The sequence below is a fragment of the Fusarium falciforme genome, chromosome 2 (assembly GCF_026873545.1).
Source record: "Fusarium falciforme chromosome 2, complete sequence".
NCBI classification, from domain to species: Eukaryota; Fungi; Ascomycota; class Sordariomycetes; order Hypocreales; family Nectriaceae; genus Fusarium; species Fusarium falciforme.
In genome coordinates, this window is record NC_070545.1 from 4,355,761 (window position 1) to 4,372,145 (window position 16,385).

The 16,385-nt window shown below is 52.9% G+C and overlaps 5 protein-coding genes and 1 pseudogene across 6 annotated transcripts, besides 1 other annotated feature; 4 read left to right on the top strand and 2 right to left on the bottom strand.

Moving 5' to 3' along the window:
• Positions 1 to 443: 443 nt before the first annotated feature.
• On the top strand, positions 444 to 3,346 carry NCS54_00326400 (Zn(2)-C6 fungal-type domain-containing protein; the record flags this gene model as incomplete). Its single annotated transcript, XM_053148845.1, has 5 exons — positions 444 to 655; positions 706 to 2,010; positions 2,063 to 2,808; positions 2,864 to 3,064; positions 3,120 to 3,346. The coding sequence occupies 5 exons, from the start codon at positions 444 to 446 to the stop codon at positions 3,344 to 3,346; spliced, it is 2,691 nt and encodes an 896-aa protein (XP_053004820.1).
• A 42-nt stretch (positions 3,347 to 3,388) lies between these two features.
• NCS54_00326500 (Beta-lactamase domain-containing protein) lies at positions 3,389 to 4,804 on the bottom strand (the record flags this gene model as incomplete). The annotated part of the gene is made up of 4 exons (XM_053148846.1): positions 3,389 to 3,810; positions 3,869 to 4,151; positions 4,211 to 4,329; positions 4,402 to 4,804. The coding sequence occupies 4 exons, from the start codon at positions 4,802 to 4,804 to the stop codon at positions 3,389 to 3,391; spliced, it is 1,227 nt and encodes a 408-aa protein (XP_053004821.1).
• A 1,102-nt stretch (positions 4,805 to 5,906) lies between these two features.
• On the bottom strand, positions 5,907 to 7,782 carry NCS54_00326600 (annotated as a pseudogene). Its single transcript has 2 exons — positions 7,229 to 7,782; positions 5,907 to 7,098 (listed from the first exon to the last, which is right to left on the bottom strand).
• Positions 5,907 to 7,782: a sequence feature.
• Positions 7,783 to 10,104: 2,322 nt separating this feature from the next.
• NCS54_00326700 (U1-type domain-containing protein) lies at positions 10,105 to 10,962 on the top strand (the record flags this gene model as incomplete). Its single annotated transcript, XM_053148847.1, has 1 exon — positions 10,105 to 10,962. The coding sequence occupies exon 1, from the start codon at positions 10,123 to 10,125 to the stop codon at positions 10,960 to 10,962; it is 840 nt and encodes a 279-aa protein (XP_053004822.1). The 5' UTR covers positions 10,105 to 10,122.
• A 535-nt stretch (positions 10,963 to 11,497) lies between these two features.
• On the top strand, positions 11,498 to 12,346 carry NCS54_00326800 (DLH domain-containing protein; the record flags this gene model as incomplete). Its single annotated transcript, XM_053148848.1, has 3 exons — positions 11,498 to 11,547; positions 11,593 to 11,977; positions 12,026 to 12,346. 3 exons carry the CDS (start codon positions 11,498 to 11,500, stop codon positions 12,344 to 12,346), a joined length of 756 nt encoding a protein of 251 aa, XP_053004823.1.
• A 485-nt stretch (positions 12,347 to 12,831) lies between these two features.
• Positions 12,832 to 15,865, top strand: NCS54_00326900 (Hypothetical protein; the record flags this gene model as incomplete). Its single annotated transcript, XM_053148849.1, has 2 exons — positions 12,832 to 15,156; positions 15,203 to 15,865. 2 exons carry the CDS (start codon positions 12,832 to 12,834, stop codon positions 15,863 to 15,865), a joined length of 2,988 nt encoding a protein of 995 aa, XP_053004824.1.
• Between the last annotated feature and the right edge of the window lie 520 nt (positions 15,866 to 16,385).

Below are 16,385 nucleotides of genomic sequence, written 5' to 3' on the forward strand. Positions count from 1 at the left end.
CCACGAGACCAAGCTGGTTGCCAGAGACTCCGTAAAAATGAATCGTTGTTGCATGAACGGCCCTCCCAAGCGCCATCTTCCTTGCCTAGTAATGGATTGCGATATGACGCTATTGAGCCCCCGTACCCACTCTCAGCCCCTTCTATTCGATATGAGCCCTCCCGTGAGGCCGAAGCCAGCTGCCCTCGATGTCCGAGGCGGCCCCTTGTGATGGCGATGTCAGTGTCTTCCTGGTCCCCATCACCCCACACCACAACTTCTCGGCACCCCGGATATAGAGATTAGTTCAGATGTAGTGGCGGTCTTCCGGGCCTTGAATGCGGGGTAGAAACAGGCGAATAAATTGACTTTCCCTCCAAGCTCCTCTCACGAGTCTCGTGGCCTTGAGACATGCAACATCTCAATTCTGAAGCAATCCCCCTTTAGCTCCCTGCTCCCTCCCCATGGCTCCTCCGACCTCCAAGACAACACCCGACTCTCCTGACTTAGGAGCGCCCCGGAAACGGCGCCGAACTGCCCTGGCCTGCGAGGAGTGCCGCGATAGGAAGCGCAAGTGTGACGGAGTCAAGCCCGTATGTGGAGCATGCAAAACCCGTTCCGCCCCGCGATGCATATGGAATCAGGAGAGAAACAGCAAGGGATGGTGGAGCAACAGGTAAGCTCACGTGAGCACTTACACATCCCGAGTCTAACACGATTGTGCAGTTATGTTCAGGAGCTCAAGAGTCGCGTCAGAGAGCTGGAGGATACACAGAGGCTAGCAGGTACTATCAACGTACACATCCCTCCATCTGAGGGCGAACTCGGTGGCCCTGTCATCTTGCCAGAAGGCTCTCCGGCTGTGGTACTCCCTGCTCAAGACGATAGTGACGACCACAATGACAGCCCAGATGAGAGGCCACAACTCGATACTGACCATGGTGTTCGCGTGCCCGAAGATGATGCACCTGACGGGACGGATGCAATGGGTTCTTACCATCTAGGAATACCCTCGCCGTTGGAATCCACGGCAGTAGCACCTATCGATAATGCTTCAGAGCAAACCTCTGCGCCTTGGGCCAACTTGAGCTTTGGACCACTTTCCGCATTTGTGTCTCCCCCAAAAGATCATCCCGAAGAAGGGATCGAAAAACCAGCCATGGCCGGCACAGGGACAGAACAGCCCGCAATGGACGCCATGGGAGTCGTCGTGTCCATACATGGTGCGAATCCCCAATCATCAAAACACCCATCTGACTACTTCGGCCCCTCGAGCACAATCAGCCTCCTCCGTGAGGCCCGGAGTGTCATGGGCCGACGGAATTGCGGACACGTGCCTTGGCTTCTTGGTAACTGTTCGACGGGCAAAGATGGCGCCATGGTGTCAACAAGCGAACCATCGCCCATGTCATCTATATGGCTCAACTCTGGGTACGACAAGTTCCACCCCATGCTTGGAATGAATGTTCCCCCTCGAACTGACGCGGATCGCCTCGTCAACCTCTTTTGGACATATGTGCACTCTCTATACCCATTCCTGCACTGGCCGTCATTTTATGATCGCTATCTCACACTCTGGACGCCTCAGACATCTCCACAAGATAACAGAGCCACTTGTTCCATGAGTGGATACTACAGTACCCTCAACGAGTCCTTGTTTCACTGCATGCTCAATGTCGTCTTTGCTTTGGGCGTGCTTCACAACACGGAGCTCACTCAACAGGAACGAGACGACATCAGCTATACCTTCTTCAGGCGCGCAAAGAGCCTCCTCGGCCTCGACTTGCTGGAAAGCGGAAGTACGCCCTTGGTACAGGTACTTCTTCTCATGGGCCAGTACCTCCAGACCAGAGACATCACGAGTTCGTGCTGGAATATCATCGGCATGGCAATCCGTGTCGCCCAGGGAATAGGGCTGCACCTTCAACCTGAGGAGCGGGAAGAAGGCGATGCTAGCAACTGTCAGGCAGCCGACCAGCTCGAAGAGGAAATGCGCCGACGCGCTTGGACTGGATGTGTCTTGCTCGACCGGTGAGTGCTTACAGACTTTACTAATCGCGTTTCTCTAATATTCTGATGGTAGGATCCTCTCGCTTACTTATGGACGCCCCCTTATGATACACTCGGGTGCGGCGCACAGCCAACTCTCACTTCCATCGACCATCGATGACGAACTATTGACGCGATTTCCCCATAGTCCAGGGTCTCAGCCAAGTGATATGCCCAGCCGCGTGGAATGCTACATTCACGCCATCAAACTGCAGGACATCCTCGGCCAAGTCCTCACTTCTTTTTACCACCAAGGCTCAGAGAATGAGGGTGCGTCCGTCCCGGGCCTCGGCGTAGACGAGTCACAACGCAAGGGAATTAGTAACGCCGGACTACAAAAGCTGCTTGACTTAGATAGCGAGCTTGATGCGTGGAACCGAAACCTACCGGCGCATCTGCAAGTCGACAGCTACTCGATCGAGAACTCGCCTTTGGGCGGTCCACGGTCGAAGAGGTCAACCATCTTTTGCCGTCAAGCTACAGTACTCAAAGCAAGGTACGTTACTACTGTGAATTCATCAAACCCTTACACGTCGGTTAAGCATTGCAGGTTTCTTTATGTGCGTCTGATCTTGCTAAGGCCTTCATTGTCGGAACTCTGCGACTCAAAAGACATGGTACCAGCCCGACTTGGTACAGCCAATGCGAGCATGCGACAGAGCATGTTGATAAAGACCGGGAATTTGTGTGCGTCTGTCGCACAAGAGCTTGTTTATCTAATAACAGAAAACTCACGCTCTCGTGCTCACCTCCTACCACCACCCTGGTATAACGTACTTTGTAAGTTGCCAGTTGGACATTCTTCGAGACATGCCCCTGGTGCTAACCACGGTAGATATACACGGTTGTGCTCTTGTTCTTCTTCTGAGCTCTTTGTGTTTGCCCAAGTATAACGACGTTGACCAACCCTCTCTGATGACTGACTGGAATCGATGTTTGACCTTTCTTCGCGAGTATCAAGCACAAAGCCGATCTGCATCACGCTGTATCAGAATCTTGGAACTCCTGGAGCAGGAAGCATTAACCCACAACAGTGGTATGTACAAGACTTTTACCCAGCAGCGATTATCATAATAACTAAGTGGGCCAAGGAAATAGAATGATAGACGAGCCTCATATATCGTCGTTGGAGGGACATCAGCCTACCCTCTCCCTTGACGCCAGACACTTGGGACTCGACCTGATTACTGGAAAGGACATCCCCTCGACGCCCGCCCTTGGCCCCGGCGAAGAGGATAGTAACTGGGTAAACACAGACGGTCTGGATTGGTTTTCATTGGCTCCATTCCTTGATGGGACAGCAGATATTGCCCCTTAGCAACCACCCACCACCCTCCAGTCTAGACGAACACATTGAACCTCAATTCTCCTGGAGGCCATTATAGGTGGCCTCTTCAACATTTGCCCATAGCTGCACTACCTTGAGGTCGGGGAAAGGCAGCAGCTGGGACGCAACTATACCCGCCACCCCTTTTTCCCTATCACACCACCAAAAGCAGTTGGACAAGCCGGACCAGTGGGCCGTGTGTTTAGAACGTCCCGTCACGCCTGGCGAGATCATGAAGCCGAGTCCCCATCCCTGCGGCTCACTATCCGGGCAGAGCGGGTACAGTTCCTCGGACGGGTACACCAGCTCAGGTTTCACCGCTGAGAGGCTGGTGCGAGCGAAGTCCGGATCTCGAGTCAATTGGTTCTCAAACATCATTTCGACCGTGTCGGGCTGGAGGATGGCTTTGCCAGTAAGGGGAGAGGTCCCGTTGTTTAACAGAACCCTCAGAAGCTCTGTTGACATGGTTAGAACGATGGTTTTCCATCAAGACTAGTTGGGAGGGCGCATTACTACTATACTCGCGAGTAGTCCCCCATAGCCCGGCGCCACCACTCTGGAACATGTCCGACGCTTGATCCGGGACCAAGGGTTTGCTCAGAGGGTATTGCCGTGGGCTCAGACGGTCGTTTGCGTCACGCTGCCAAAAACCAGCTAGGCGTGCTCTCATGTCCCTCGATGGGAGAAAAGACATGTCGTTAATACCTAATGGCTCAAAGATGTATTTTTGCGTATAGTCGTCAAGCTTGGTTTGCGTGGCACGCTCGACGGCGATGCCTGCCCAGTCCATACTGATCTGGGAGACTTGGTCAGAGAAAGAGCTCAAAAGGACAGAATATCAGAACGCTGCCATACCCCGTATTCAAATCGCTCCCCTGGCTGGTTTACTAGCGGTTGATGCATATCTAGGGCCGACCCAGAGAACTCGTTGTAGCTGTCGAGCTTCTTGCTGAGGAATGAGTATCCGAAACCGGCTTCAACAAAGGTCAGGTGTCAAAACTTTTGGACCACGTACAATATCTGTATTTGTTCAAGAGTAGACATACCAGTATGCGTCAGCAACATCCTCAATGTGATCTTCTTGTTCTTCTCTGTCATCGATCCATCACTCTCGAGGACTTTGACATCCCGCAGCTCGGGACAAAGTCCTTCCAGTTGATTGCCATCATCTAGCGCAAGCTTTTTCTGCTCCACCAGCTGCATGCAGGCAATTGCCGTGACGAGTTTCGTGCAAGAGGCGAACCAGTAGATTCGATCGTTACATTCATGTTTGTGCGTCAACTGCCCATCATTGTCCTGGCCAATGCTTGACACTGTCTCCTTATGGAACAACTCGGATGTGGCACTCACGACCGTAGCACTAGCACAGGGCAGATCAGTCCGACAGGCATTATCAAGAAGCCCGTGAAGGCCCTCGGTGGCATGAGAAGGGATGAGATGAGACGCCATGGTAGAAAGCGAACACCATGTGAGGAAACCCGACCAAAATCGTGAGGAACTGGTACTAGACTCTTTATATCTAAATACAAGTCTACTTTATTCTAACGAAAGAAACGCTGTGCGGAATGGCTTCCGCCACCATGATGGGAACCGTTGCGGGTGATGTTCCATCCGGAGACGCTTCCGCCGACACGATTCCATGAGTTGGCATTCTGGGAACAATCTGACCAACGGCCTCTCGCACCGGTTGCTACTTTTCAACTGAGTTCTAAGCTGATTTGGTAGGAAAGCATAAACGCAGCATCGATGTGTCTACTGACGTGGGATGTCATGCTGCCATTACTGATTTGGCCCATGTCTCTCAAAGGACGGTACTCACGCTGTGACGCAGCATTGAAACAAGGTATCTGTATCATTTGGCAGCTTTTGTTCTTTGCGGATCTTGGTTTATGAGTCGGAGGTAAAGAGGGGGGCTGCTTCGTCGGTGTTGACATCTGAGCCTGTACCTGGAGAGAGATATTGATGAGTACCTAATTATGGAAGATAGCTACACCCCTCCTCCGTCGTCGTCGTGGGTGTTAAACATCCTCTCCCCCCCTCAAGGCCACACCTTTGATAGAGATTGCGAACCTGGCTGACAGCTGGCGAAAGCGTATAAAAAGGCTTCGTCGGCCGAGAGCTGCATTTCCATGTCTGTGCCGCAGTCCAACACTTTTCATCGCGTTTATCTACCTCGCTCAGATGGTGTTCATAGCGTGATATTAATGGCATCAATCGGGAAGCAGGACGTTACTCGTGGGATAATATGTATTCTATGTCCATTAAAAAACGCAGCCGAGATACAAGTTGCGTGGCCGCTAAACCTCTATCGTTGGAGCGACATTTTTGGGGTATCACCAAAGAGACCGCCCGGCAGTCTCTATGAAGCACGAAGCAGAGCAATTATTCCCATGTACCCCGAAGCCAAAGGAGCCGTTGGTTGGCCTACCAAGCCTGGTTGCCTTCTTCAAAGCACAATTGGCCAGAAGGCCCAAAGCTCCCTCGTCTGGCATTAAGCCAGAGCGTGGCATGCCTCATCATTTGCTTCCATCTCCTGACGTTGCTTTGTGTCTTACACATGCACATCAGGCACCGACTTCTTCTGCTTGAAGCGGAACATGTCCCGCGTCTCAGTCCAGAAACTCGTCGGTGGCTCCAGGATCATCATCCTCTCCTCATATGCATCAAGCACAGGTCGGTCCCAGACAAGGTCACACTCCTCAGCCTTGACGAGCTTGGTTCCCTTGAGCAGCTTCCAGCCGAGGTAAAGGAAGGGAGCGATGATCTGCATGGTGTAGTTGGAGAAGAAGTTCTTGGCGTTGAATGGCGCCAGCGAGGTGTATCCGTAGGTGTAGACAACGACGATCTGCAGGACGAGGGCGATCCAGGCGCCGTATGGTTGGAAGTAACCGTAGTAGGGCATCTTCTTGCGGTCGACGCCCTGCACCTTGCAAGCGCGGTAGTAAAAGAGGAAGGTGATGCTCATGGTGATGTAGTCCACGATGCCTCCGCCCGTGATGAGGGCGAGCAAGATGCTCAGAGCCTCGGAGGAGCTGCTGTCGAGCTGCAGGAAGGACAAGAGCGGGAAGAGCATGGTGACGGCAAAGCAGTAGATGGGCACACCGTTCTTGGTCGTCTTGCGGAGGAAGGCCGGGGCACGTCCCTCGAGGGCGAGACTATAGAGCGAGCGGGTGGCGCAGTATGTGTAGGTGTTGCCGGCAGAGTAGATGGTCGTGAACAGCAGCGCATTCACAACATGGGGAAGGACATCGATCCCCATGTTCTTCATAGCAATGACATAGGGCGAGGCGGCAGCAGTTGAGCTGTCGCCGTCTCCGAGGTGGACCGACACGAGGGTAGGGTCCTTGTGGTCTAGCACGATACCGCAGGTCAGGGCAGCACCAATGAAGAAGAGACCAAACCGGAAGTAGACGGTCTTAAAGGCAGTCTTGATGTACCTGCTAGGGTGCTTGGCCTCGGCAGCGACCATGGAGATGTAGTCGGGGCCCACAACGTAAAAGGCTGCGGCGGCCATGGCGCCCATGAAGCCTTCGAGACGTCCAAGGTCACCTTCAGTACGATAGGTAGCAAAGGCGTCATGCGCATTCTTCCAGTAGGTGAAGCCATACGCGTGATGCTGAGGGTTGCCGCCGACCATAGTCACGAATGTGAAGGCGAACAGGATCAAGATGAGGATCACCTTGCCGGCAGAGAGCCAGAACTCGGCTTCACCAAAGACACCGACAGCAAGGACATTTAGCACACTAGATAGGGGCACAAAGAGTTTAGCATGCATACACACAGAAAGGAGCACGGGAGAAGTATGAGACGACACCATGTAGAGCGCTTCCTTGACGATGAACATCAGGATTCAACTCATGGTTCAGTCCTTACCCATATGAGACGATGATGGCAGCGCAGAATCCTGCAGTCGGGCCGGCGTTGGTAATATTGTCGTTCCAGAAGGATAGCACGAGATTCAGGGCGACGATTTCAAAGGGGATCAGAAGAGCCTCGTAGAAGAAAAAGTTCCATCCGACCATGAACCCGAGAGCATCGTCGACCCAAGCACCAGCGAGACGGATGAAGCCACCAGACACGGGCATGTAGGTGGTCATCTCAGCGATCGAGTTGTTCACCAGGGCGAGGACGCAAGAGTAGAGAGCGGTGCAGACGAGGAGACTACCGGGGCCACCCTTGGCCAGACCGGCGCCGATACCGATAAAGAGACCAGTTCCGATGGTACCTCCGATGGCGATGAGCTGGATTTGACGGTTGTTGAGACGACGGTGCAGACCGTCAGCGTTGTCGCCCTCATTGTTGTTACTAAGCTCCGGGTTGGGGCTTGCAACGCCCTTGTAGGAGTCCTTTTCGTCAGAGGACATGTTGTCGAGTAGCTTAGAATTCGTCAAGATAGCCCAATACCACAGTTGAAAACCACCAAAGGCGTCTAGGGTTAATACATGTGGGGATGGATGGAAACAAGAGAGAAGGAAAACCGTTTGAGAAGCAGACAGACAGGCCTTTATGAGAGGGATCAGCACGGGAAAGGCGAGACACTCATAACAAGAACCAAGTCCTATTAGTGGAGAGGATGTGGAACCTGTGACAGGATCCTCTGGTGAAAAGAACCCATGCCGTGAGAAAAGTGATAGAAGTCATCACGTCATAAGGGGCCGAGCAGGGTAAAACTCAAATGGGTCCTGTTCTGAAGAGTGAGATCCAACTGAATCTGTCCCCCAGCTGGTGGATATCGTAGCAACACGAGTCTCCACATGGAGGATATGAATGGATGGGCCATGAATTGTCTGGGTCACCATCAGTCGAGGGAGTCTCCATCAAACAAGGTCAGGCTCGAGTGTCTCCGGGGGCGGTTGATGAGTAGATAAGCTTCTCCGCGAGACGTCTTCCAGTATTCCAATTCAAACAGTCGTCCTCCTCGGCCTTCCCTTTGGTTGATGTCAATGGCTGACGTCGTGACCCTTGTTCCTGAGGTCGTCGCCAAGCCACCATCGGCAATAAACAAGAGGCACCATGACGTCGTTCGGCCGAGTCATTATCCTCCGCCCAATCACGTGCCCCGTTGCAAACCGATGCCTGGCCACTCACGTGACATCTAGCATGATTCGAGTGCGGCAAAGGCGCGCAAAGCGGATCCATCCTCTCGAAGAGTTTTTCCTTTGAGCAAGGTAGTTCATGCAAGATGTGTCAAGGAAACACCCGGAAATCTTCCTCTGTGGGTACGGAGAAAAAGATGGTGCGTTTCGAACTTTCGTCTTCCCGAGTTTGACGAGTCCAGTGGTCGGCTTCCAAAGCCGAGGACTTCGGTTGCATTCCCGACCCATGGGAGAGGTTCCATATTCCAAATTGACCCGAGTCCAAGAGATTGGATCGTACCATGTGGTTGTCTCTTTTTCTCTTGGCGTGAAATGATTGTAACCTTGGAGACTGTGAAGGATTTGACAGAACGGGCATCCCTTAGAGAGGCAGCCAAGGCGTACACTGTGCTGACACAAGGAGTGCTTCTACACTCTCCAACAAGCAAGTCTTCCCGATCAATCATTACATTCTTACCTTTACATTAGACCACGAAACTGTAGAAACTCCTAAATAGATGTTGAGATTAGCAAAATGCTCGAGTTAACTTTCCGTGCCTGTTCCTGACTTGCAGTCCAATCCCTTGGCGTCCGTCACTTGGCACTTAGCGTCGTGTGGCATCAGCTGGATGAGGCTCAGCGGCAGAGCTAACGACAAGTTCTCATCGCTTCTTCCTCGTTGGGAAAGCCTAGGCTGTCAATGACAAGACTTGTCTCGTACTGCGACATGAGCTGAGCCATCGAATCACCGATTGTCCAAGACCCCATTTAGGCAATGTCTGAAAGCGGCTATTTGCGGCGCAGCAAAGAGTCCTGTTGCCTCTGATGTCGTCCGTCAATTGGATGATGGGCAGGGTCTGTGTCGTCCCTGGTGCTTGTCTCCCAGGCGATCATCCAGACGCTTGGTCCGATCACTTATGCTATGCAGGGTTTAGCCTTGGGAGCAATGTAACGAGCTTTATAATGAAACTAGTCGGGATGGGAGTGATAATTGATGCATGCTCTAAAACTTGATGACTGAGAATGTTGCTTGGCATCTACATGATGCAGCGAAAGACACTAACATATGCGAATCGTTAACATAGCATCTCTTAGGCTTACCTTACCCACGAGATTCGCTTTGTTGGAAGCGAGATTGGCTCCTTTGCTGACAGTTCCGGAGTTGGGCACTGAACGAAACCTGGCTGGGTCCTGAGAAGGAAAGTCAAATGGGACTACAATAAGGACTAGCAAAAATCGAACTGTCTATTCTTATTGAAATTACATTCTCAGCCGGTTTCGAATTCTACATTGGTGGTCACACTAGACTCTTAACCATCTGCCTTCCAAGGGACATTCTGACGATGCCGGTGGTGTCAATTACGCGACGGCGATAGCACCCGTCCCCTGAAACATCAAGAAGGCTGACTTAAGCTGTTTTCTTACAAAGACGGTGCCACAAGCTTACTGGAAGGAGTTTCGCATATTAGAAGAGAAATATATCCATGATCAAGACAACGCCTGTATGTTTCTTTTGGCTTTAAATTTACCTCGCATCATTCTGTTTGGCGACCTGTCAACCTTCCGCTTACCCTACAGCTTTACTGTGGGTCCACGGATTTGGTGTTGTGGATGACATAATCATTCCAACTCAAGCATCGACTTCTCGACAAGCACATCTCCAGGCAGACAATCAACAACATCACAACCAAAATGTCCGAATACTGGAAATCCACACCGAAATACTGGTGCAAACACTGCGCCTGCTACGTGCGCGACACAAAACTCGAGCGCCAGAACCATGAGTCGACTGCAAAACATCAGGGCGCCCTCAAGCGCTTCCTGCGCGACCTGCACCGCGGCCACGAGCGAGAGGAGCGCGAGAAGGAACGCGCCCGGCAAGAGGTTGCGCGACTGAACGGCGTCGTCGCGGGGTCTTCATCATCATCGGCTGCCAGTTCGTCGAGGCCTGCGCCACGCGCACCCCCGAGCGCACCGTCTGAGGCGTCGTTGAAGAAGCAGAGGGAACAGCTCGCTGAGCTGGGTGTGGAGGTGCCGAGCGATTTTCGACCAGAGATGGCGATGCCTGGACAATGGACGGTTACGAATACACGAGTTATCGAGACGAAAACCGAAGAAGAAGAGGCCAAGGTGGAATCGATCGCGATCGGTGTGAGGAAGCGAGAAGCAACAGAAGACGAAAAGGAGGAGGAGGAAGCTGTGCGCGGACTTTTCAAGAAACCTCGACGATGGGGAAGAGACTCGAAAGCGATGCCACAAGAAGAGGACAAGGAACTGGATGCGCTGCTGAGCGGATCGACATTCACACCTAGGACGACCGAGGAAGAGGTTAAGAAGGAGGAAGAGGAGGACAACAAGGATGTCAAGACTGAGGAGGACACGAAAGGGGATACGGCGCCAGACACAACTGCCGTCAAGGCAGAAGCGCCAGATGTTGATCCGTCAGTCAAGGCCGAGCCAGAAGAAGCGACATCGGGGGTTCAGACGGTGGTGTTCAAGAAGCGGAAACCCAAGGGTATTCGACAAAAGTAGCGATAGACCCGGTGTATAATACTTTGTAATTGGAGCATTCAATGATACCACGAAAGATATGAGGCTCAAGTCTTTCCAGGATTCGCATCCTTGTAGCTGTTCCACTCTTTAGTATCGCGAGAGGGCTGACCTCTGCCATTAATCATTCGGAGTTCCGTGGCGTTCCGCATTTACAATTCCGACATCCGGAACTGCCATGACATCGCACCAAATCAGAGGTTTCTGCTTTAGGTCAGTTCGCGACAACTGAGAATTGCACCAATTAGCACATATGGGTCGTAATAGTCAGGGATTGATAAGCACTGGCACCGCGGGACCCGTGGACGCATTGAATGCTCTTCTGCGGGCGGGGCAAAGGCGGCAGTTTGGTCCGGCGAGTGGGATACCTATTTTGTGCGGTGAAACTCGAGATTTCGGGTTTCGGTTGCGTCACTGAGGGTCCGGGATGGGGGAGGATATAAGTCGGGCAAAGAACCTCGGAGCAGGCACTTTTATTCTACCTTTGACAACACAAACCACAGCATCATAGAATACAATGGCTTCCAACCAACCTGCCAAGTGCTGCACCGTCGGCGTGCGCCATCAGTAAGACACCAATCGCCTCAAGCGAAACTCACTAACATCTTAAAGAGGTGAAACCACCGGCGAGCTCATCGCCATCGCCAACAACACCCAGGCCTACCTCGCGACGCCTCCAGCAGACAAGAACCATGAGGGAGTCGGCATCATCTACATCGCCGACATCTGGGGCATCTGCGCCAACAGCAAGCTCCTGGCGGACCAGTACGCGGCCAACGGCTACACAACCTTGATCCCGGACCTGTTCCTCGGTGACAAGATGCCCGAGCCCAAGCCTGATGATTTCGACATCATGGGGTGGATCAAGAACGGCACCGATGGCAAGAGCCCTCACACGCCGGCGACTATCGACCCTGTTATCGTGGATGCTATCAATGCGCTCAAGGAGCGGGGGATCACCAAGATTGGAGCTGTGGGATACTGCTTCGGCGCCAAGGTGAGCATTTCTCTCTCAAATTTTGTATTTAATGCTAACATCATCAAGTATGTCGTTAGACACTACAAGGACGGTATCCAAGCCGGTTACATCGCCCACCCTTCCTTCGTCGAGGAGGAGGAGCTCGCTGCCATCACCGGACCCCTCTCCATCGCCGCAGCCCAGACCGACACCATCTTCCCCACTGAGTTGCGATACAAGTCTGAGGAGATTCTCATCAAGACCGGTCTTCCTTTCCAGATTAACCTGTTCTCGGGCGTCGTACATGGATTCGCGGTTCGTGGAGATCCTAATGTCAAGGTTGAGAAGTTTGCCAAGGAGCAGGCATTCTACCAGGCTGTGGCATGGTTTGACGAGCATCTTCTGTAAGGACAGCAGTCGAATGAGGGAAAGACCCGAGTATATAGCATAAAGAAGTCGATAGAAAGTTCAAAGACAATGGATCGAGACTCATTCCCGGCTCATCATGACGTCTTGGCATTCCAAGCCGGCACTTCAAGGTTCAACCCTGTCTCACCCCGAAACAAAAGCCCTGAAGCTCAGGGCATCCCCCAGGGGCTCTAGCCACTGACACAAGCTGCGACGGCAACCATCTCCACCTGTTCCCACGGACCCCACTCCCCCATGGTTTCAGTGGCTTTTTCCCATCTGCTTCAGGGGATCATCCATTCTGACACCGCCCAACCAACCACCTCTCGCTGAATATTCGTGATCCAATCCATTCCGACTCCGAGACAATTATCCTTCAAACTGCAGCATCAACGATTGGCCGCTTGCGAACAAGAGCCGGCGATACACGTGCATAGACTCGACACGCGACAGGCAGCCATGCTTGACGACCAAAAGCCTTGGTGATGACCGCCTCCGTCGACTCGACAAAGCCCCATCATTTCCCACCGCTCCTGACTCCCTCTCCGACTCCCTCTCCAACTCCCTCTCCGACGTCCACCACCTGCGCGAACGAAGCGACAACGGCGACCTCTCCCCAGGCGTCGACTGCCGAGAAATTGCCCACGATCCCTTCCGACGAGGATCGCTCTTCTGAAGAGGGCTCGCATCGGAGCGTGAGCCCTCGGCGCGCAGGCTCCAACTCTTCCTCCATCTCGGACCCGGCGATCGAGGATGACGAGCACGAGGATCGGGAGGAGGAGGAGCGACGGCAGCGGAGAGTGAAGGAGCAGGACGGGAAACAAACCGAGCAAACAGACGACGCTCAGAAATACGTCTCGGACAAGGAACAGGACACGGCGGTGCATTCTGGACGGGCCAGCCGCAGCAGCACCATAAGCAACACCACCAACCCCAACGTCCGTCGTCTATCGGCGAGCGAGATGCAGCGTCTCACAAACTCTCCCGACTCTCTACCTGTAGCGCCCGCACCTCCCCAACGAAGGTCAATCGACCAGGAATCCGTCTCTCGGTTTGCTGACCAGCGCGAGGCCATCCGTCAGTCGGTGCGACAGTCGATGATGCGGGATCTCGAGACGTTTCCAGCGCTGCAGCCGAACGGTGTCGCTGTGGAGGCTCGTTCTGCGGGGTTGTGGACGCCGAGGGATGCGCATCGGGATATTCAGAGGAGGCCTTCGCCTGGGGCGAGGACGTTGTCGACTCCTCCGACGAGTCGCGTGCTCGTTGGCGACGGGGCTTCGAGCGGGACGGCTTCGCCAAGGAGATACTCGTCTTTCCATCCTACTGCTCGTCCTTCAACTCTTCACTTGAATCTTGATGGTGTCGGTGGAACATCTCCTACTCTTGGTCCACGATCAACTCCAGCGACGGCTATTCCAATTCAGCAGACTGATTCATCTGGCCTTCGACCTCCATCACCAATACCGCCCATGATCCCCCTTCCTCCCATGTCACTCCCCACACATCTCCAGCTCGAACTGGCAGCTCAACGCCCAAGCCCGCTGTACATCCACCAGTCACACGCCTACGATGTGCCCTACGAGTCCAGCGCCGTCAAGTTTGAGCGTCTCAAGAATGTGCTGCTCCTACCCCCATTCCTCGAGCGCACTCTCAACTTTGGAGCCCTCGCATGTCTGGACGCTTGGCTTTACAACTTTACTATCCTTCCCATGCGGTTCATGCTGGCCTTTGGTGTGCTGGTCCGTTGGTGGGGATACGTGATCCTCAAAGAGGTCCGCTGGCTTGTTGACTTTGTATGGTCTGGACTGGGTAGACTCTGGGAACGTGGACGTTCAAGGACTCGAGCCGGCGATGTTTCCGACGACGATAGATCACGCAGTGAAAGTCGTCCTCGCGGTCTTTCAGGGGATCACTCTGTCAATGGCAACGGGCACTTTAAACCTATCCAGAGAAACACACACCGCAAGGGCCCCTTTCGTCATAGGAGGACAAAGTCGATGCCCTCAAACCTCTCGGCCTTTCACAAAGCAGACCTCCTACAGGGCGCCGTCATTGTGTGCAGCTCCATGGCGCTTATGACCCTCGACGCCAGTCGCATGTACCACTTTATCCGCGCCCAGTCGGCCATCAAGCTCTATGTCATATACAACATCCTCGAGGTCAGCGACCGGCTGCTCTCTGCGCTCGGTCAGGATATACTCGAGTGTCTGTTCAGCAGCGAGACACTCTCGCGTAACGCGTCTGGGAGGTCCAAGGTGCTTCTTCCAGGCGGCATGTTTTTGCTTGCTCTTGCGTACTGTTGTCTGCATTCTGTTGCGCTGTACTACCAAGTCATTACTCTCAACGTGGCTGTCAACTCGTATTCAAACGCTCTCCTGACACTACTCTTGTCGAACCAATTTGTCGAGATCAAGAGCACAGTCTTTAAACGCTTCGAGAAGGACAATCTGTTCCAGCTCACCTGCGCCGACATTGTGGAACGCTTCCAACTCTGGATCATGCTACTCATTATTGGAATGCGCAACGTCGTCGAAGTCGGCGGTTTGAGTGTTCCAGGCGCTGGCTCTGAGCTGAGCTTTGACGAGTCGAGGACTGTGCCGCTGCATAACCCGTCTATCCTTCCTCATAGCTTCACCGTGTTGCCGTCTTGGCTCATGTCTGGTGAAGTTCTATCACCTTTTCTCATTGTCATTGGGAGTGAGATGCTTGTTGATACCGTCAAGCATGCGTACGTGACCAAGTTTAACAATATCAAGCCGGGCTTTTATAGTCGTATCCTCGACATTTTGTGCAAGGACTACTACACCAATGTTTGTGTTCCTTTCCTATTATCTGTGTCTGTGCTGACTCTTTTAGGCCTTCATGACACCTTCACTGACTCGTCGCCTTGGTCTCGCCGTCATACCGCTCTCATGCCTCTTCATCCGCGCCTCTATCCAGACCTACCACATGCTCCTTTCCACTCACCTCCCTATGCCTATTCCCGATTCAACGCAAACTTCTTTGTCCGAAGAATCGGCAGCTCCATCGTCACCCGCCATGATTGCCGCCCTGAACAGATTCGACACCCTTATCCGTGACTCTCTCGGCCGTGCAACTTACGGTTATCCCTACGGTTCACCCCTTAACTCACGACCCTGGTACTCTTGGACATCAGACGATTTCATCGCCGCTGTGACCATGATTGTCGTCTTCTTCATCGCCTTCTTAGTCCTCCTGATCCTCAAACTCCTCCTCGGCATGGTCCTCCTCAAGTACTCCCGCAACCGCTACGCAAAGATGAAGCAAGCCGAACACCAAGGCCGCACCGAAACATACGACACACCCGGCGGAAGAAGGATCGGTGGCTTCGGACACGTTGAGGTTGGAGAGGAGAGACAACGGTGGATACACGCCGACAAGAATGAAGGGCTGAAGGGTGGTAAAGGACCAGGGAAGAGAGTTGAAAAGGCGGAGAAGAAGAGGGATGATTTCGAGGGGGTTATGCGGTATGAGATGGTTGCAAAGAGGATATGGTGATGGTGTGTATATATGGAGTTTTTCTTACTGGTACGGTCTTCATGGGATGGCGTTCTGGAGGTCTGCTTGATGCGGACTACATACTACTTGAGATTGGCAGAGTCTTCAGGAAAGGCTCGATAATGATAATATCAAGTCTGACACATACTATCTCACATGAAACATCACAGTCATGCTCTTGGTTCACATGCGACAAGTATGCCATATGAACATCATCTTGTTCCATACGGAGAGGTATCATTCTCTAAACGATTGGTAGGTATCAAACCCCATCTCTATGCCCAAAGCCCCCTTTTTCTTTATCCTTCCATCCTTGATAATTCCACATCGCTTGCATTCCCAATTGCCCTTTTTATCCCTTTTTCCCTTTTCCAGCCCAACACCTCAACAATGCTTGCAGCATGAAGCCCAGCCCTCCCTCATATATACTCTATCCAGCAAACCCAGTGCTCAGATATGTACGTCTTTCATCAAAATCATGTCATGTCCTCGTTCCTACTTCGATGGTAGGCTCGTGTTG